The 22,250-nt window shown below is 35.7% G+C and overlaps 1 protein-coding gene across 4 annotated transcripts in view; it reads right to left on the bottom strand.

Annotated features, from left to right (window-relative positions):
* Nucleotides 1-675: 675 nt before the first annotated feature.
* Nucleotides 676-22,250, bottom strand: part of TSNAX (translin associated factor X) — a 34,390-nt gene continuing 12,815 nt past the window's right edge. For all 4 annotated transcript variants that reach the window (XM_069064874.1, XM_069064872.1, XM_069064871.1 and 1 more), the window contains exons 5-6: nt 7,536-7,663; nt 676-2,704 (exon numbers count right to left, since the gene is read on the bottom strand). In XM_069064874.1, the coding sequence (XP_068920975.1) occupies nt 2,327-2,704; nt 7,536-7,663 (506 nt within the window). In that variant the 3' untranslated portion in view covers nt 676-2,326. The remainder of the gene's footprint in view (nt 2,705-7,535; nt 7,664-22,250) is intronic.

Below are 22,250 nucleotides of genomic sequence, written 5' to 3' on the forward strand. Positions count from 1 at the left end.
TAGGTCTGTATTTGGAATTATTCAGCAGTGTTTTCAAACTTTATTATGATTATCCATTTAATCAAAATGTATCTGACTTTTTTTTTTGCTTATAAAAAAATATACTGGTATGGCAGTAGTAGTCTAGTGCAATGGGTTCGAACTCAAACAGAAACAGGGACACTAAACCATAGACAAGGATCTCTGTGGGACACATAAGGACTTAGAAAACCACATATTTATGTTCTATTGCATTTTTATTTATTTTGCTGAGTATTTCCCAAATGCATTTTAATCTGGTTCAGGCACATTGCAGGCTGCGATGCTACGGCCCATGTCATCTTATGGTCTGGGGGATACAAAAAAATAAATTAGGGAACAAGATGATCCAGATTATTCCACCAACTAGCTGCAAGACCCTAAACAAATCAATCATCTCTTCTTCACCTTAGATCTATTTCCCTTATGTAAAACATGAACAGTTACTCACACCAACATTTTTCTCCCATCAACCTATAGTTGCCAAAGTAAAACATTTTTAAATGGAAGACTGTAGAGTGCTTTGAGATAATTAGAATATTTCAATGAGGTAAATGATTGTTTCCCTCAATTGCAACATTGGTCCAGCCCCCAACATGCTTTCAGTTCTGAGAAATTCTGTAGAAAGAAGTTATCATTTTTAGGATTGAAAGACACTTTTTTTTCTATATTTTAAAATGATTTTATTCAAAATATTTCATTTTAAACATTCACAAAACAATCCTTTACCAATCCAATATTTTTTTACATGGAAATGATGAAAGTAAAAGGGTAAACAATATTATAAATGCAATGCAAAATGGTTTAAGGGAAAAGAACACAACATAGTAAAGGGAATATGTAGGCAGAGTACCTTAGAGCATAGTAACAGAAATTTATTTGAAAAAACAAACATACACAAAAGACCTGACATTAGGCACATCATATTTCCACATTTCCTTCAAAGGTTGATATAGAGAAAGCAGCCCTTATAGTAAGGGCCAGTGTCCCCAGAATTCATCTCTTTATCAAAGTACTCAAAACAAACTCAAATGGAAATTTCAGTATCAATTGTATAATGCCTATGTCAACATCACAGGGAATTAGCTATTCCTAATTTTAGTGTGTAAATTCCAATTCTAAATAGTACTGGCATAAAAGGGACCACCATTCTAGTTCCCAGGGGATTAGTTACAGGATTTGGCTCTGTGACTAATACTATTGCTAAAAGCACTTGGAACTGCAATGTCTTATTGCTGAATTATACATGATAATTTTTCTTTGGTAATCTCCTATATTTCAATTAACATAGCTGGACAACTATGAAGTTATGGATGAATTAAATCTTTTAACCTACAACAGTATTTCATTGCTCTTTTTAAAAATGATTCCTAAAAGATGCCAGAACAAACAGGCATCAAGGTAAATCAAAGCAAAATGCATGATGGTCAAAATAACAGCCTAGCTGTAATAATATTTAATAAATAATATTTAACCAACTCCTTTACCTTTTTTTTAATCAACTGTTGGCAAACATATTTCATTTCCATGTGAAAATATTTATTTCTGTCCAAACTTCATAATACACATTACCTTTAGGATCAATTCAATTTCAGCTCCTCTATGATGAAGAGCAGAAGATAGATTTCAATTTAAAATAGGATACCTGGCTTAAGTGTATTGTTCTGAAAATGTGTGTTACTGAAACACATGAATCCATATGGACTAATTAATCAGAACAAAATGTCAATTCTCACTGCTACCATTTCACATGAATTCAGTGAATTCTCTTTTCTATTTAACTGTTCTCTCTATGTAGGTCATGGCTTTTCCAAGCCTTTGGTACCATGCTTTGACACCAAATCCATTCTAGTGGTTTTGATGCAATATATTTAAATAAGATGTTGAAGACAAAATGTGAGGCTAAAAAGTCCTTTTTAGACATAACAGAATCACCAATTCAAATTATTAATGACTTAACAAAATATTATACAATCCATAATTCAACAGTTAACTATAATGGGAATGGCAGTGAGTGCTCTATGAAATAAGTACCTCACAGGGATATGTGACAGACAGTAGTTGGTCACTGGGAGGCTCAGACAGCCAAATATGCCAAAAATTTTAAAATAGGAGATACATGGAGTAAATAATTTTCATAAATTTTATGTACAGCAATGTACAGAGTTTAAAACAGTGCAAATAATTTTGTCAGGTAAAACTGAAAATATTACTAAATAAAATCCACAAAAAGTAAAATGAAATACTAAATAACAGTCTTTCAAACTGATCTCCCTCATGGAAATTACAAGAGTTGAGTATTGCTCTTTTATGAAATACCCTCCTCACGATCAATCATTTCTGCTTTGGCTGAAAACACATCTGCTAACATGTGCTTTGGAATTTCTGAACCTCTAACTTTTAAGGCATAGCATGCATTCTCCACTTTGGCTAGGCTCTGTTTCAGTGTGTATAATTTCTTAGACACTTCATAAGGTCCAGTATTACCAATAAATGAAAACCCATCATAAATCTGACGCAAAAACTGGCTCACTTCAAAAGGGGTGTCAATGTCCCCATTTCCCACACTGTTGATGCACATCCTCATCAATTCTCCAGTTAAATCTGCCACACCCAGAAGATAATCAACAGGTGTCACCTTCAGGCTCCAAGTGCAGAGGGGTTTATCATCTAAATCTGAGGAGACCTGATTTTTTAAAAAGTACACACAGAAAGGAAATTGTAAAAACAGTGAAAAAATTAATAAACAGTTAGCATGTATATTACTTCCAAACACTTCACATGTCATCTTACTTTATTCTCATAACAACCTTGGGAGATAGGTGCTCTTTTACATCCCATTTTACAGATGAAGAAAATGAGAATTTAAGTGGCTTCCCCAAAAGCTAGTAAACATATGAGATGGGACATGAACTTATATCTTCCTAAGTCTAGTACTCTATTCTTTATGCTACTTAGTTACTTCCAAAACAGCAAATATGACATGCACTAAAATATATATGGCAACACTGAAGGGCAGATTGACATGCTACTTGCCCTCAAAATAATTAATCTACTTTGCTGATTTCAGATCAGACCTGTGATTTCACATGTATTGGGAACCCCAGATAAGGAAACACCCTCTACCAATTAACATCAGCACCTGTTCTATAACTTAAAATCTTAAAAAATAATTGCCTGAGTCTCTGAGAATTTAAATGATTTGTCCAGAGTTCTTGGACAGTATATGTTAGAAGTCCTGCCTCCTCACAAAGACTGATCAACGAGGATGTATTAAATATCTACTACATACCAGGCACTGTTTTAGGCACTGAGAATCCCACTCAAACATGCCTGAGGCCTTTCTCTGACACTTTTAATATCTCAAGGAGACCAGTGTTGTATTTACATTACTCATCTGTTGACTTTCATTGTTGCTATATAATTAGCCAAGCTCCTTTTCCAAGCACACACATTCTTCCTAAGAACAGGAAAAGACTTGAGTAGAAGACCCTAAGAAGGAAAAAAGGAGGACTTGAGAAAAAAAAAAAAGGAAAAGAAATAGAAGGCCTCAAGAAGAAGGTAACTGGTATGAGAAAGGAAAGCAAAGTGGCAAGATGAGATTAGTGAGAGAAAGGAAAGGAAATTCCATGTAGCTATCAAGGAGCTGAGGGTGCAATAAAGAAAGTTAGGAGAAATGACAGCTCCTAAGTGAAGCTCCTGTAAGTAGTCTGCCGAAGCAGTTCTCTAAGGAATCTACTACCAAGAAAGACAAAGACCAAGAATCATACCTCCAATAAGGATTGAGTAAAGAGAACTTTTAAGATATCTTAAATTCAATGTATGTTGCCACAGTCAAGTAACTACTATCTATACTCAAAAGTGCACATTTGTCTACTCCTTAGAAGAAAAGGTAAAGGGGTTTGAGGAATGTTTGTCTACTTTCCAGGCTATCAGGGAGAAGGAAACTACACATAAGACTACAGAGGATTACAGATTTAGAGTTGTAAGAGATCTTAGATACTCATCCAATCCAAGCCACTCATTTTATAGATCAGAAGACAAAATCCAAGAAAGAATTAAGTAATGAAAACCCTAGACTTCTAATGGTTATGCTCAAATACATAAAATACAGAGAAGAGGCAGAAAAAAGAAGAGAAGCCTAACATACAGAGGCAAATTTGATCTCACAGGTATAACTAAGATTTGGTTGGATAAGACCCATGACCAGAATATAGCTCAAGAAAGATATACCTTATTCAAAAGAAGGAGGAAAAGTAAAAGAGCATGGCAAGGGGCAAGGAAGGATGTTAAGAAGATATGTTAGTTGGGGACAGCAATCTAGCTGACTCAATAGGAACTAGGAGGAAAAGGGGATAAGAGATATGGGGAAAAGGGAGGGGGAAGAGAATGATAAAAGGGAGGGCAGATTAAGGAAAGAAATGGTCAGAAGCAAAACATGACTTTTAAGGAAGGACAGGTTAAAGAGAGAGAGAAGGATAAACAGAAAATGGGATGGAGGGAAATACATAACAATCAAAATTGTGAATGTGAATGGGATGAGTTCACCCATAAAACTCAAGTGGATAGAAGAATGGACTGTAGAACAGAAGCCAACAATATGTTTTTTACAAGAGACACACTTGAAACAGAATGGCAGAATTAAAACAAAGTATTGAATGTACTGTTTCAGCTAAAGTAAAGAAAGTAGCAATCATGATATCAGACCAAACAAAAGCAAAAATAGACATAATTAAAAGAGATAATATAAAGGAAAGTACATTTTGCTAAAAGGTGCCATGGACAATGAAGTAATATAAAAAACTTCTATAGCAAGTTTCTCTGATAATATGGAACTGAATCAAATTTATAAGAGACATTCTCCAATTGATAGTCAAAATATATGAACATGCAGTTTTCAAAAGAAATCAAAGTAATCTATAGTCATATAAAGAAATGTTGTAAATTACCATTGATTGGAGAAATGCAAATTAAAACAACTCTTACAGACATCAGAAATTATAGATGTTGGAGGGATTGAGGGAAAATAGGTACATTAGGAACTAGCTCAATTATTCTGGAAAACAACTTGAAACTATGCCCAAAAGGTTATAAAAGTGTATATTCTTTGACCCAGCAATACCACTAGTAGGTCTATATCCCAAAGAGATTAAAGAAAAAGTAAAATGACCCATATATAAAAAAATATTTATAGCCAACTCTTGTAGTACTAAAAAATTCAAAAAAAAGGGGATATTTATCCTTGGGGAATAGCTGAACAAGTTGTGGCATATTATTGTGATGGAGTACTACTGTGCTATAAGAAATGATGACAGGGGTGGTTTTTGAAAAAAAACATGGAAAGACTTATATAAATTGATGAAATGTGAAGTGAGAAAAACCAGATCATTGTGCAAAGTAAAAGAAATGCTGTAATGACAATCAACCAAGAAAGTCTTGCAGTGATCCAAGACAACTCTAAAGGACACATGAAGGAAAAATGCTATCCACCTCCAGAGAACGGATAAACAGTGCAAACTGAAATATAACTTTCTCACTTTGTTTGTTGTTGTTGCTCTTTTGTGTGATATGGCTAATATGGAAATGTTTTGCATTATTTCACATTTTACTCGCTTTCTCATCTCAGTGTGTGTGTGTGTGTGTGTGTGTTTAAGTTTAAAAAGAAAACAATGTTAAAAATAAAAACCCTGGGGCGGCCAGGTAGCACAGCAAGTAAGAGCACTGGCTCCAGTGTTGAGAAGACCTGGAGATCGAATCCCGGGCTCAGACACTTAGCACCTACCCAGAAACACCTGGCTGTGTAACCTTGAGCAAGTTACTTAACCCCAATTGCTTAGGGGCGGCCAGGTGGCTCAGCGAGTAAGAGTACCGGCTCCAGTGTTGGGACGACCTGGAGATCGAATCCCGGGCTCAGACACTCAGCACCACACCCAGAAATAACTGGCTGTGTAACCTTGAGCAAGTTACTTAACCCCGACTGCTTAAAAACATTAAAAAAAAAAAAACCTTTGAAAAAAGAAGAAGGAGAAGATATGGTCAAAGGCACCTAGACGGCACAGTCCAGAGTGCTAGGTCTGAAGTCTGGAAGACCTAAATTTGAATTCAGCCTCAGATACTGGCTGTGTGACTGTGGGCAAGTTCTTTAACCTGTTTTCCTCAGTTTCCTCAACTGTAAAATGGGGACAATTATGGCACCTTCCTTCCCATGGTTTTTCTGAGCATCTAATGAGATAATATTTGGAAAGCATTTAGTACAGGGTCTGACACACAGTAGGTACAGTATATAGGTTTACTATTACTATTATTAAAACAATAATAATTGTTATTCCCCCAGAAGTGGGAAGGATGGTGGAAAGCATTTGATCACAGAAGACAGAAACAAAATCAATGTGGTAAGTAAAATATACTGTAAGCTTCATGTAGAGAGGGAGAAAAAGAGATGAATTCAGGAAACATATAAGTGTGCATAACATAATAAGGATAGGAAACTTCAATTATCTGGATACTTGCTGGAGATTTCACCAAGAAAAAAAATTTCTCCATTCACCCATGATATTCTCACTTCAAACTGAGGTATACTATTAAGGATTATTTTTTTGTGACTAAATGCAGTAAGTGATAAGGCACTAGGGATATAAAAAGTCTCTGCCCTGAAGAAGATTACATTATGTTGTGGGAGACAACATGTGTCCTTAACAAACACGTTTAAAGAGACTCCACTTGCTTTGCTTCTTGACATATGTCAGGCCACTTTAGATAATAAGGCCAAAAATAACTGCAAAACATCAGTAAAATGAAATGCCTGAATATTGTGGACTTGACTTAATCACTTCCCTTATCTCTTACACAGGATTAAAGAATTTTACATAGAGAAAAAACAGCTAGAAATTGAGTTTTATCAGCCATAGCAAAATCACAGGCTATCTTCTTACAGTATAAATTTCTAACTGATTACTCTGAACGAATATTACTTTCCTTTCTTCTCTTCATCCACCAATTTTCCATTTTAAAAATCCCTTAATTTTATCATTAAGTGTTCTTTTAGGAACTAAACAAGTATTCCTAGATAGCTCTAATTATAATAAAATTTTCCTTTTGCTGAGCCTACTTTAATCAGAAGATATTTTTCCACATGCCTCACAGTTCTTTACAAAGCACAGAATCATTTTTTCCACAAATTCTGTATCAGTCCTATCTCCAATGCATGCTAAACTATATAACTAAAGGAGTTAATGTGCCTCTCTTGAGCCTTGTTTTTCTTCATCTATAAAATTGAAATAATAATAGTTACAGTAGCTCATATGGTTATAAGGATCATATGAAATACTGCAAGAGAAATACTTGGAAAACTGTAAAATACTACATAGAAGTAAGTAATTTTTATTATCATTAAAGATAAACAACAATGGATTGTAATTAACTCCCCTACCTCCACAAATCTTTTTTTCTTTTTTTTTTAGCAATAAATATCACAATCAAAAAAGGTAAACAAAATGGCATAAATTTAAACATCTTACAGTGTTATTTTCTTCTCTAGCATCTTCTGATATAAATACCAATTGTTTGTTGATCTCATCGACACTGATTAGTGACCGTGTTTTAATGAAGTGTTGAAAAGACACAGCTTCCACATATTCCTGAAGCCCTGAAAAGGCAGCAATGAGAATCCATAAATGAAACAAATGTCCTAAAAAGGATTTAAATTGGTAATGATCTAAACGAAAAAACTCTAACATTGGCAAAAGACAGTCTACTGTTTAAATTTATCTATTTTCTTCCCATCATATTAGTAAAGGATTGTTCCTGAAAAGCTGAAAGTTCCTGAAAGCCTGACATCCTCACTAGATTCACCAAAATATCCATTGGAGAAACCCATGAGGAAAAGTTAATCCATAAAATTGCAAAGATACAATAATTTTGCAATGCAAAGGAACTACTCTTTTAAAAAATTTTTATTCTACTCATTTAAAGCATGTTGATTTATAAATCATTGAAAAGAATTCTAATGCGGTCAAAACAAAATTTAGGGCTTTCTTAAAATTTACTGGGAAAAGAATAATCAAATAATGCATATAAAGAAACATAATCAAATCTCACTCATATATATATATATATACATACACATATGTATTCTCAAAATCCCATGAACAAAATCAAACCTGCAAAATAGATTATCTATTTCATAATAATCCCTTTTTACAATATTGGTTGCTACTATAAATTACAATGGTAGTAACTGAGTTCCTTAAATCAATAATAGGAGACATTAACAACCACTGTAATTTGAGAGAAGGGAATAAAATGAAATAAAGTTATATTTGGGAAAAAACATCTAAATTCACCAAAATCATTCAAATGTGTATATATGCATACTAAAGTATGAAGACTTTTACAATCATAAATTTTTACAATTTTGAGTTTAAATTATATATAATCAGAATGTCCACCATAAATTTATTCCTTTATACATTTTAGAATTATTAGCTTGTCTCATATGTGAAACATCATAATATCAGATTATAAAAATGTCTAAACCTTTTTTTGGGACATCATTATAAAACTAGAAAGAAGACAATCTCTTTATTAGGTAAGTATCTAGCTAATAACCCAGAATTGTTAGCATTCATGATGAATATCTAAAATACTTTTTATGACCAAATCCTATTTCTCACTGGGTACCCCTAAAGAGCAACACTGGAAGCAGCAGGTTTGGAGAAGCTGGCAGCCATGATGGTAAATTCACAAACATTATGCAAGAATCAGAGCACAAAAAAAATGGACGACAGAGTTGTGATAGTGACAAGAGGGTACTTATCAAGGCTAAAATATCCTGATTCATTTTGATCTGTGAATGACATTAATAGATAACGAAAGAATGGAACATGGACACATTTGGCTGATAAAGAAGGGATGGCTGATGGATGACACTTTGTTCAGTAAAGTAGAATAACCTACTAAGAAACAAGACATTTGCAAGATAATTTGCTGACAAAATACATTAACACGATTCTATATTTAGATATGGAAAAATATATGAATTTCCTCACATCTATAAATAGATCTCAATTCAGCCACACCATTATAAAAGATAAAAGCCTATGTTACATGCTTCTCAGTCTATAATCTGCCATATAGTGGTAACTCAATTAATGAACAATGCTCCAATGAAAATTTCCTTCAGACACTTCATTAGCAGAGGAAGAAATTATGTGGTACTCTAGAAATGGATTCACTCCATATTTGGCATATAGAAAAATACTGATCTTCGAGTCAGGCTTGAATTTGGGCAAATGAAAATCGTGCAACACCTCAGAGTCTGTTTTTTTCTCTCTAAAATGGGGTTGATATTTTTTGTACTAATGACCCTAAGAGGGTAAAATGAGAATGCATATTTCAAAGCAATTTCTAAAGCACTATATATCTAGGGTGGGTGGCATGACCCTATAATCCCTTCTACTGGGAAGGCTGGGTCTGGTAGGTTGTTAAAGCTCAGTAGTTCTGAGCTGCAGTGTATTAAAAAGGACTAAAGTCCACATCAAGTCTGGAACCCACACAGTGAGTCCCTGAGGACAGGGTGCCATCAGGCTGCCCTGGGACGGAAGACCTGGACAAGTCAGAAACAAAGCAGGCCAAAACTCCTGTGACAACTGCAATAGAGTTGGGCAAGACAGAGAAGCCCAGTCTTCCCTGATTGAATCTTTAAAGATTGTCTCACTTTTGTATTTCAATTCCCAGCACTGAGGACAGTGCCTGGCACAAAGTAGCATTATTAAATGCTTTTTCAATCATTCTTTATTTTTTCCTTACTAGAAATTTCAGTGAGGACTCACTAGCCTTTTCTATAAGAAATGAGAAATTATACAGCAAGAATAAACTTCTTTTATTGTTTTATCCTTCACTCCCAAGGCCTTTTCTACTTTCCCTTTCTTGCTCAGTTTCTCTTTCTTTACTTCACTTATCATGGCCTACCAGGCCCTTCATTGTATTTTTTCCTTGGAACTGCTATTTTCCATTGCTGGTGGTTCTTTCTCATCTTCCTTGCCTTGTTTCAACTATTTATCTTTTTATTAACTTTTATCAAACTGTCATTCCTCTTCTGCACAGCAGCATACAATAATATTGCAGAAAAATGCTTAGAATGCTGTTGCAAAACAGCAAGCTATTTAATCATCTCAACCTATATGGTATCTTCTAATTTAAGTCATCTATTTTAAACAATTAAGCCTGGAGGATATATGATGTCACTGCACAGGAAGCTCCCAATGAGGAAAGGAAACTCCCTCTATCAATACAGATCTTCAACTGTTCTTCAACTTATAATTAAATTATTGCACCAGGGCATAGGTTGACAGTAATGTGTCAATATCTTGAACCCAGGTCATCCTGACTCAAGGGCCAGAGCTTCAGCCACCACACTCCCACTACCTTCTCAAGCAGTAAAAGGCTAAAATTTAAGCAAATATAATTTGTAATAAAGTCTTATGGTTATTTGACCTATGAAACAATTCTATTTTCTTTAGATATGAAAAAGACACTAAATAAATTACTTTCAACATATATATGTGGTAGAGCACGATCTCTAAATTAAACATTATTGGCATACATCATTATCTTCCCCAGAAGAACTGAGTCTACATTTTTCCTCTTAACTCTTTTATAAACATAAGGTCAGGTCCAGCAACTGGCTATTTGGCCTACTTTTGTTAGTTTTTGTTTTTTTGAATCACCATTTCATTTCTGGTCCAGAGTAATCTTTTACTTTATAGAAAGTTCAAGGACAGCATGTGACTGAAAACCCTAAAAAGCATGTTTGGTCACATGCAGGTAAAAGGATGTTTAAACAAGTTATGTTACAACTTGATGAAAAGGACATCCGTTATTTTCAGTGAATAATTCCCAAGGTGAAAAGTTCCAATCTACTGCCATATTCCATCAAACAATACTTTTCCCCTTCTGCTTTTACTTTGGACATAATCCAAATAGAATTATTTACAGAATAAGATGCCAGTAAGAGAGCAGTTTATAGGCAATTTATGCAATTTGTTATTTTCCCCCTCATACCTATATGCATGAGTGTACAGGAAGAACCAATTAAAAACTTCTCATTTTTTTTCCTATTTTTCTTTATGAAACTTGGGCAGTTTAACTACAGACTAAGGCTAGCAAAGATCATGATGTAAGATGAACTGCTAATAGTTTTAGATTGGTAATAAATCAGGATTAAAATATAAAAACCTTAGATCTCTAAGTTTCTATCCTTTTCACATTTTAATAATTTTACTTGTGCTTTTGTCTACTTAAAATATCTCAATCGTGTCATTTTCTCTCCTATAGTATTCAAATGTTAAAACAAAATAACTACGAACCAAATGACTTGCTAGAATGTAAATGAATGAGATTTTATCCAATCTCCATATTCACAAGCTTTCATTTTTCAATCTTCTGCTTGTAATATTAGCCCTATCCAAATCCCACCGGCATCTCCCCTTTATCCCAGTCTTCCTTCTTCTGGTGTCCAAGCTCACTACCCCTTATTATCACTCGTGAAGGAGGGAACCTGAAGCAACTCTAATCTAACCCCAGGGGTGGGAACCTGCAGTCTCAAGGTCTCATGGGGCCCTCTAGGTCCTCAAGTGTGGTCCTTTGACTGAATCCAAACTTCAGGGGAAGAAGTCAAAGGGCTGTACTTGAGGGCCTAGAAGGCCACATGTGGCCTCGAGGCCAGAGGTTCCCCATCCCTGAGTTTGAGACCTACTCCCTACTTTCCAGGAGTCACGGACCTTTTCACTCCAAATTGCTAGTTTCAAGGCAGACATGACAGCTCTCATTGCTTCAGTGAAGAGGGATATACCAACTATAGCCTTCCTGGTAACATGGCAGATAACCAGGTCTTGTTATCTGCACTAGAGCTGCCCTTCAAGACCCCTGGGCATTAGCATCTGCTCTGTAGCTGAACACTCCTACGTGTATTGTCTCCCTCAATTAGAATGTGAGCTTCCTTGAGAGCAAAGACTATCTCACTTTTCTATTTGTATTCCTTAGCACACAGTATTTAATAAGAGCTTTTCTCACCATTCATTCATATGCCACTAATTCACATTTTTGTCAACCTGTGCTAGGGTGATATAAAAAAGATTTCCTCATAAATTAAGACCACTAAAAACCCTGTTTCACTTGATCTATTCCTGTGATTTCATAAATGTAAGCAAATAAATGCTACAAATTACAATGTCACATATAAAAGCTGGCTCTTATAGAACCAAAAGACTACAATTGTAAATACCTGAAAGTAATAAAACTGGAGTTTTATAAAAAGCCGACTATGATTCAGACTACTCACTAAACAAAATTATATAGTTTGCAATTAAAAGTACAGTAGAATAGTTCTACTTTTCAGAGTTATCCTTCTATACTTTAAAATATGCTTTATTGAGGTCTTTTTGTTATGACATGGGAGGCATCATGGCCTAATCAATGGAGAGAGAAGCAACAAAGGATGAGTTTAAGTCCAGTCTCAGACACATCCAGGGCCAATTGCTTTACCTCACTTCTCTATCCTGTTAAAATTAGAGGTTGCAAAGAAGGTGTCAACCTTCATTGGTAGGAGTTTTCTTATCTGGTAGTTTGCTATACCAATATAATCATAGGTCCAGTCCCTAACCCCTCTTCCTACCTCTATTTACATCACAATCATTTTTGGAAATATAGAATCTCTCCCTCTACTAAGTGAATACTTCCTTGTAAAATTTTTTTAAGTAAAAGTTTTTAGATGATGAAGGGTTAAGGGAATGCAAGATTTTCCCTATTTATAAACCTATGTCACCACATGTGTTCCCTTTTTTCCTTGGAACAGGGGCCATGTTCCCAGGTCTAAAGGTACACAGGTATTTCAATCATGGTTGTCTTGTTGCTTTGAACTCCTGAATTCCAGCCCAGTTCACAGCTATGACACATCCTGAGTCACAAAGAGTTCATCAGGTGAAAACTATATATATTCAGGGAGATTTATATTGCCTTGGAGGAGGAACTAGCCTAAGGACAATCTTGTTTAGGGGGAACCTTACTTGCAGGAAGGTTTTCACACCTTTTGGCACTGAACCAATTAGGCACTGAGCCCGTCGGTTGTGATGTCTTCTGGCTCTGAGCCTATTAGTTGAAAACTATATATACTGGGAAGTTAGTATTTTACTTTGGGGCTCACTCATGGGAAGAATGTTTCTTTGTAATTTGGCCGGCTGTTGTTAAGAGGTTCCCTGGTTTTGTGAACCCAGATGTTGGTGCTCTCTGGTCTGGTGATTATGTATCTATTATTCTGTTTAGACAATTAGAGCCCTGTCTACTGTATTCTTTCTTGGATACTCACTTCTATTTATATATCTTTCTCATTGTTTAATTAAAGTAAGATTACTAACCCCTTCGAAGCTCTCTTTAGAAAAGCAGATCAAGAACCTGTGTTGGCAGCCCTCCTGTGTGGTGGTATTACTGGTCTTACATCCCTACAACCTCTGTCAATGGCATTTCTACTACATATGAAGAAATCTAAACTATATATAGGCATATGAAGAAGTACTCTAAGTCACTTCTGATTAGAGAAACACAAATTAAAACAACTCTGAGGTTTTACCTGTGTTTGTTTTACCAAAACAACACACCTATCAGATTGGCTAATGTGACAAAAAAAGAAAATGATAAATGTTGGAGAGAATGTGGGAAAATTTGGACACTAATGCATTACTCATAGAGCTGTGAACTGATCCAACCATTCTGGAGAGCAATTTGGAACTATGCCCAAAGGGCAATCAAAATGTGCACATACCTTTTGATCCCACAATACCACTACAAGGTCTATATCCCAAGGAGATCATCAAAGAGAAAAAGGACCTACAATTGCAAAAAATATTTATAACAGCCCTCTTGTGGTGACAAAATATTAGAAATTAAGGAGATGCTGATCAATTTGGGGAAGGCTGAACTAGCTATGGTATATGAATGTGATGGAATACTACTGTGCAATAAGAAATGATGAACAGGTAGATTTCAAAATTCCTGGAAAGACTTGTAAGAACAGATGCAAAGTGAAATGAACAAAACTAGGAAAATATTGTATACAATATCAGCAATACTATTTGATGATCAACTATGAATAACTCAGCTTATCTCAGCAACAGAATGATCCAAGACAAGTATAAAAGACTCATGAAGGAAAATGCTATCCACATCCAGATAAAGAACTGATGGACTCTAAATGCAGATCAAAGCATACTTTTTTCACCTATTTTATTCTTTTTCATGGTTTCTTTCCTTTTGGTTTGTTTCTTCTTTCACAACTAGGACTAATAAGGAATTATGTTTTACATGATAGCACGTATATAACCTAGATCAAATTGCTTACCATTTTTAGGAAGAGGGAAAGGGAGGGAGAAAAATTTGGAACTCAAAATCTTGTAAAAATGAATGCTAAAAATTATCTTGACATGTAATTGGGGAAAAAAATACTATTAAAAAAAATAAAATGCTAAACATTGTCCCAGATTTTACAAAAAACACAATTAAGCAGAAATATCCACTATAGTAATTTTTTCTAAAAATGTATATAACAATCTGCCCTAGTAGACTCTCCCACCTCTCTGACATTTAAGAGAGGGTATGTTTCCTTCCCATACCTTTAAAAGTAAAACTGTTTAATACCAAATACTAAAATTAAAACCTAGCCATATAAGCCAGCACAAACCCATATTTTGGGGCCTAAGAGATGGGGAGAGAGCCAAAACAAATTTAACAAGCTCTATTTCTCCTTTATGTGAAATTTTTATCAGACTTATATAGAAATTTGTGGGCAAATTTTGATTATACTGAAAAAAAGCAGACACTTCTATTTTCTTGGCCTAGAAATTCAACATATTACATGAAAAGACAGGAATAAAGTAATCAGCTCAAGAGGAACTTTTGTACAACTAATGATACTGTTTATTAGCTATCAGTCTCTAAAGTCTATCAGTCTCTAAAGTGACAAGTCATTCTACACACAACTGAAATCTTGTAGTAGCTGGAAAGGGATCAGGCATACCTACTCCACCATCTGCAAAGCAGGCAAATTACATTCCATTAACTAAAGCTGGGGACTGTGAGGTGACTCAGGAGATAGAGCACTGGGCTTGCAATCACAAATACTCATCTTCAAGAGTTCAAATCTAGCCTCATACATTCAGTAACTCTGCAACTTTGGGCAAGACACTTAACCCTATTTACCTCAGTTTCCTCATCTGTAAAAAAAAATTAGCTGGAAAAGGAAATGGCAAACCACTCCAGTATCTTTGCCAAGAAAACCCCAAATATGGTCACAAAGAGTCACATGACTGAACAATAAGAACAATAAAACAAAGGAAGTAACAACGGCTAAAAACAGGCAAGGTTTCACAAGAATAGATCGTTAGACTAATCTCATTTCCATTTTTGACAAATGGTAGATTTTGATAAATCTATCATCTATTACCTGGTAGATGAGGGAAAATCTGCAGATATGCAACATACCTAGTTCCTTTTAGTAAAGATGAAGAGATGTGGGCTAAAGACAATTAGGTGGATATGGAATAAGATTAATGACCAGACCTAATCATTAAGGTGCCAATCTCAACACTGAGGCAGATATCTAAGTAGAATGACTCAAGGAACTTTATCCTTGGCCCATCTTATCAGTAAATTTAAGGAAATCTGCTTTTCAAATTTAAAGATTAAAATCAAAATTGAGGGTGTGCTAGCATGTTAGATGACAAGGAATTAAAAAAACTGGCAGGTTAAAATGACAAACTGAATCTACTAAGTTGAAATTTAAGTGAGATAAGTATTAAGTTCAACAATGGTTTTAAAAAAAGTAAACTTTTCATACATAAAATGAGGGAGACAAAACTAGATAGTTTGTGTGAAAATAACCTCAGGGGTCTCTATAGATTACAAATTCTATTAATCAATAATATGATTAAAAACCTAAGAAAGCTTATTGTCCCACTGTGATCTGTCCTGATCCTAAAACAACTACTAAGGACAACACATTGCCTTCTGAAACACGATATTTTTGGATAGTTCTAATTGTTATGAAGTATTTCCTCATGCTGAGCCTAAAGCTCCCATTCAACAATTTTACACAGGGATTTTGTTTCTGTCCTCAGGAGTCAAGCAAAACAATTCAAATTCCTCTTCTACATCACAAGCCTTCAAATCCTTAAAGACAACTATTTTATCTCCCTAAGTACTCTTTTCAGAAACTATATTCAAATTAATCCAGCAAACATATATATGAAGAACCTATGTTCTTTGTGCTAGGCATAAAAAATGAAAAGAGTATCCTTGAAAGGTTTATATTCTGGGGTGGCTAGGTGGTGCAGTGAATAGAGAACCGGCCCTAGAGTCAGGAGGACCTGAGTTCAAATCTGACCTCAGACACAACACAAAAACTAGCTGTGTGACCTTGGGCAAGTCACTTAACCCCAACTGCCCTCCAAAAAAGCAACAACAAAAAAAAAAAGTTTACATTCTACTGGGAAATATAACATAAAAATGGATAAATAAATAAAAGATAATTTGAAGATGGAAAAAACTAAAACCTAAAAACTACAAGTATTGAGAAATGTTTCATGGAAGAAAGGGCTGATCCTTATTAAAGCAGTGCATTCCTACCATAGAAGATGTCCTGTATAAAGACACACTATGTGAGATAAAATTCCAAATACCAATAACAGTAAATAGGTCAGTTGATCAGAATGCAAGTCGTGTAAACCTGTAAAGGCAGGCTAGACCCAGATCATGAAGGGCTTTAAATACCAAGGTGAGTAGTTTTCCTTTCTACTAGAGGCAGTAAAAGCAGCCACTGAAGATTTTGGAGCAGTGGAGTGATATGGTTCTACATGTGCTTTAGGAAGATTATTATGACAGTTGTGTGAAAAATAAATAGGATGTTGTTTCTACTCAATTCTATTATCCTCTATTGTTCCTCTTTCACAGCTAAATTTCTTGACAAAACAGTCTATGACCAATGTCTCCACTTTTTCTCTTATCACTCTCTTCTTAAACCCTTACAATTTTAACCTCATCATTGCTATCTGAAAAGTTTATTACTACCAATAAACCCTTAATTGCCAAATCCAAATGTCTTCTCTTAATCTTGATGCCCCCTGATGCTGTCAAAGGCTGTAAAGAGGTCAATCAGTCAATAACATTTATTAAGCACCTAATATGTGCCCAGCACTGTGCTAAACTCTGGAAACATAAAGGAAAAATATAGTCCCTGCTTTCAAGGAACTCAGTCTAATGGAGGAGATAATATACAAATAAATAAATGTACAAAAAAAGCTACATACAGGATAAACAGGATATAATCAACAGAGGGAAGGCACTGCAATTAGGAGGCATCAGGAAAGGCTTCCTATAAAAGGTGGGATTTTAGCTGGAACTTGAAGGAAGTTAGGGAAACCAAAAGATGAAGAAGAGAGTGAAGAGTATTAGGCAAGAGGGACAGAGAGTGAAAAATTTCAGAATCAGGAGATGGAGTTTCTTGTTCAAGGAACAGCAAGGTCAGTATCATTGGATTGAAAAAGTGAGCTGTATGAAGACTGGAAAGGAAGGAGAAGGTTAGGTTATGAAGGGCTTTGAATGCTTAACAGAGAACTTTATATCTGATGCTCGAGGCAAGAGAAAGCCACTGGAGTTGATTGAGTAGGGAGGTAACATGGTTAGCTCTGCTCTTCAGAAAGATCAATTTGATAGCTGAGCGGAGGATAAATTATAACAGGAAAGACAATTGTGGGAATCCCTTGCAGCGAAATTAAATAGCAAATTGCAATGGCCCTGGCATAGGTGATGAGGGCCTGAAACAAGTTGGTGACAGTGTCAGAGGAGTAAAGGAGGTATGAGAGACATTAGCAAGGTAAAATCAATAGGCATTGCCAGAAGACTGAATATGGGAATTGAGAAAGTGAGACGTTGAGGATGATGCCTAGGTTTTGAGACTGGGTGACTGAGAGGACGATCTTGACAGTAATAGGGAAGTTAGGAAGAGGGGAGAATTTTGGGGGAAGTGGAATAAGTTCCGTTTGGCACATGCTAAGATTAAAATGTCTACAAGACATCCAGTTCAAGATTTCTAAAAGTTAACTTGGAGATTCTAGGCTGGAAGTCAAGAAAAGTTAGGGCTGAACAAGGAGATATGAGAGTCATCAGCATAGAGATGACAACTTAATCCATGGGAGCTAAGAAGATCACAAAATGAAACAGTATACAGAAAGAAGAGGGCCAAGAACAAAATCCTGTGGGATATCCACAATTAGTGTATGCTACCACAAGAGGGGAACCAAGAGAAACAAGTATCATGAAAAGCAAAAAAGAAAACATCAAGAAGTAGCAGATGATTAACAGTGTCAAAGGCTAAAGAGAGGTCAAAAAGGATGAAGATTTAGAAGAGGTTATTGCATTTGAAAATTAAGAGTAACACTGAAAAGAACAGTTTGGGTTCAAAGATGAGGTTAAGAAGTCAAACTGTAGAAAGAGAGTAAGAGCAGAAAAAAATGGAGACTCCTATCATAAACAGCCTTCTTAAGGAGTTCAGCCACAAAAGAGAGGAAAGATATGGGACAATAGGTATCAAGGATGGAAGGACCAAGTGAGGGTTTTTTGTGTATGGGGGAAACATGGACATGTTTGGAGGCTGTAGGTAAGCACACAGTAGACAGGAAAAAGTTGAAAAGAAATGAGAGAGTGGACAATAAAGGAGGCAATATGCTGGAATAGACAGCATGGAATGAGATCACTGGCATATGGAAAAGAGGTATCCGTGAGGCAAGGATGAAGAAAGAGATAGTGGCAAAAGGGATCTGGGTAATATGAGATGAGACAGAAGAAAAAGAGTGATTTCTTAACAAATGACCTCAATTATTTTTCAGTAAAATATCAGTCAAGGCTCTCAGTTGAGAGAATAAGGACAAAGGGTATTATGGGAGGTTTGAGGAGGAATGAAAAGGTTTGGAAGAGCTGTTGTGGTGAGTCAGAATAGAAAAGAACCATCTTGAAGCAGTGAGGGCCTGGTTGAGAGTCCTTTTCTTCTTGACATTCTCTTCTCTAAAGGTTGTTGTGACACTGCTCTGTCCTGATCCTATCTGACTTCTCCTTAGTTGACTTTCCTGGATAATGCCTCAGATCATGCCCACTAACCATGGGTGAACTGAAAATGCTATGTCCAGGGCTTCTTGTCTTCTCTCTCTAAACTTTCTCATTCATCTCATCGGCTCTCAAGGGTTCAATTATTTTCTCTATGAAGATGATTCTTAGATCTAGTTATCTAGTCCTAACATCTTTTATATACTCTAGTCTCCCATTGACTCTTGGACATCTTAAACTGGACATAACAAATTCAACAAAGTCAAAACAGAACTTAATTTATCTTTTCTGCCGAGCCCTTCCCTCTTCCAAACATCTGTATTAGTTTTGCCCTGGGGCATCAATATTCTCCTGGTCACAACCTCAATGCCATCCTCAACTCCCCACTCACACCTACTCCACAGATCCAATCTGTTGCCAAGTCTCATCATTTCTGTCTTGACAAAATCTTTTGGATTTTATGCCCTCTTCACTGTACTCACACAGCATCCATTCCTCGGCAGCCTTACACCTGAATTATTGTTTTCTCCTTCTAGTTGGTTTCCCTAACCTAAGTCTCTCTACACTTCAATCCATTCTCCATGTAGCTGACACAGAGAAAGTTCATTTTGCCTTTCTTAGTACTGCCGCCACTTAGAGTGCCTGGCATATAATAAGAACTTAATAAATATTTACTGACTGACTTGTTAAGTGCAACAGTCCAGGTGAGAGATGAAATAGGAGGAAGCCGTATGAGTAGGAAGAATGAATATCAGGATAAACTATCAATAAGATTTGGCAATGACTGCAGGTGAGAAAGAGGACAGAATCAAAGATGTCAAAGTTGTGAATCTGGGCAAGTGGAAGAAGAATGATACTCCCAAGAGAAAAAAATTTTGAAGGGATGGGTTGGAGGAAAAGATAATGAGTTCTTTTAGACCTGTTTAGATTACAGGCTATCTATGTGAATATGGATAGTAAGCAGTTGGTAATATGTGACAAACTCAGCAGAGATTAGGGCTGGATATGTAGATGTGGAAATACAGATTGGACCCTTCAAAGATGATGCACTGACCAAGAAAATTTATAAAGAAAGAAGGTCAAGAACTGAGCTTTGAGGGAAAACCACAGTTAAGAGGCAGAAGATGAATGATGCTGCAGCAAAGAAGACTAAAAAAGAAACAGTCAGATAAACTAATAACATTAACTAATCTTTATATGGGAGGTGTAGTACTCCTTTGAATGTCATCCAGCCTGTCAATTATCTTCTTAAATATGATACCCAGAACTGAATACATCTGAATACATCCATTCCTCTCTCTCTCTTAATCTCTCTCATACATACATGTGTATGTATGTATATACAGAGACACACAGAGCCATATATACACACATACATATAATGCACGCACATGTATGTGTGTGTGTGTGTGTGTGTGTGTGTGTGTATATAAAGGTGATAAAAAAAAAAACTCTCACCAATATCCTGACTGGACAGTCTGTATCAGGGGTGGGGATTTGTTCTGTGAAGTTTGGATTCAGTTAAAGGGTCTTGGGTCACATGTGGCCTTGAGGCTGCAGGATCCCCACCCCTGGTCTCTATATTCTACCACCAGAACACTATTTGCTTCTATTTCTGCCCCTTTTATACTTACTCTAATGCTTCTATCATGCTTCACCTACCTGGAGTACTTCAATATCCTAATTTGAGTACATTTTCTCATGTGTAAGTATATATTTCTTTGCTATACAAAGAACCAGAAACAAAGTAGAAGCTCATCAATTGGGAAATGGCTGAATAAAGTGATACAGGAATGTAATATTGTTATCATGAAATAAGAAATAAATAGGAGGAATTTGGAGAAAAGGGAATATGAGTATAAACTGTCATAGAGAGAAATAAACAGAACTAAAGACTAATATAAGCAATTACTAAAACCATGTAAATTAAAAGATCGCTAAAAGAAAACCAAATAGTAACTGAAAAAAAAAATTGTAACAGTCCTAGATAACACAACATTATTTTCTTTTCTCAGAAGAGAAGCAAGATATTAGAAGGACAAAAATATCATCAGGCACAGTCAGTATAGCAAGCATTTTTGCTTAATTCTTTTTCTTTGTTATAAAAGAGGGTTCCAGGGCAGCTAGGTGGTGCAGTCATTACAGCAGCCACCCTGGAGTCAGGAGGACCTGAGTTCAAATCCGGCCTCACTTAACACTTACTAGCTGTGTGACCTTGGGCAAGTCACTTAACCCCAACTGCCCTGCCTTCCCCCTCCAAAAAGCAAAAATAAGAATAAGAATAATAAAAGAGGGTTCCATTTTAAGAAGGGAGGGTTTTATTTCCAACTACAGTTATTGTAAAAAGAAAAAGTAGCACTAAAACTTATATAACACATACATATGCATTTCCCATCCCCTTTAATCAATCCTTTTCCTTTTAAATAAGGTATAATCTTGCAGAGCCATATCCTTGTTATGGATACCATCCCACCAAGTCACAGTGATAATTATAAGGTCAAATTAACATCCCAATCAATCAATATGTGTTTATTTAGGGACTACTATGTGTTAGGTACTCCCTGCATTAGGATTACTAGTTCATCTTATTTATTACCTAAACTTTGTACACATACATCTAAAGCCATTGGTTTTAAGGTTGGCTCTTTTCCTGGATTTTGACATTAGAGAACATCTGGGTGCTTCTACTATTTTTCCTAGAATGATGCTGCTATTCTCTGCATTATCTTCCATGACGGAAAGAAGTAGTTTTCTTCTTTCTCCTTATCTTATCTTATGTACTCTTCTTGTGTTTTACTCAGAAAGATAAAGACTAAAAGATAACAGTTACGTGGATTGGGAACCTAACTCCAAAGAGTGTTAGTTAATGGAGTGAAGACCAAAATTTAAGCACCAGGTGCAACACTGACTAATCTTATAACTACAGAGACAATTCAAGTATTACCTATTTCATAGGACTGTTGTGAAGAAAGCAAAGTACTATATAATCATAACATTTATTAATGATGTCAACTTGAAGGGAGATCCCTCATGGAGAGGGCTAAAGGGTCTTTGTCCTTGGCCCTCTTCTGTCTTTATTAGGCCTC

Source organism: Petaurus breviceps, unplaced genomic scaffold (genome assembly GCF_028583685.1).
Source record: "Petaurus breviceps papuanus isolate PSGF00001 unplaced genomic scaffold, PetGlider_PUasm1.0 90650, whole genome shotgun sequence".
Taxonomy (NCBI): Eukaryota; Metazoa; Chordata; class Mammalia; order Diprotodontia; family Petauridae; genus Petaurus; species Petaurus breviceps.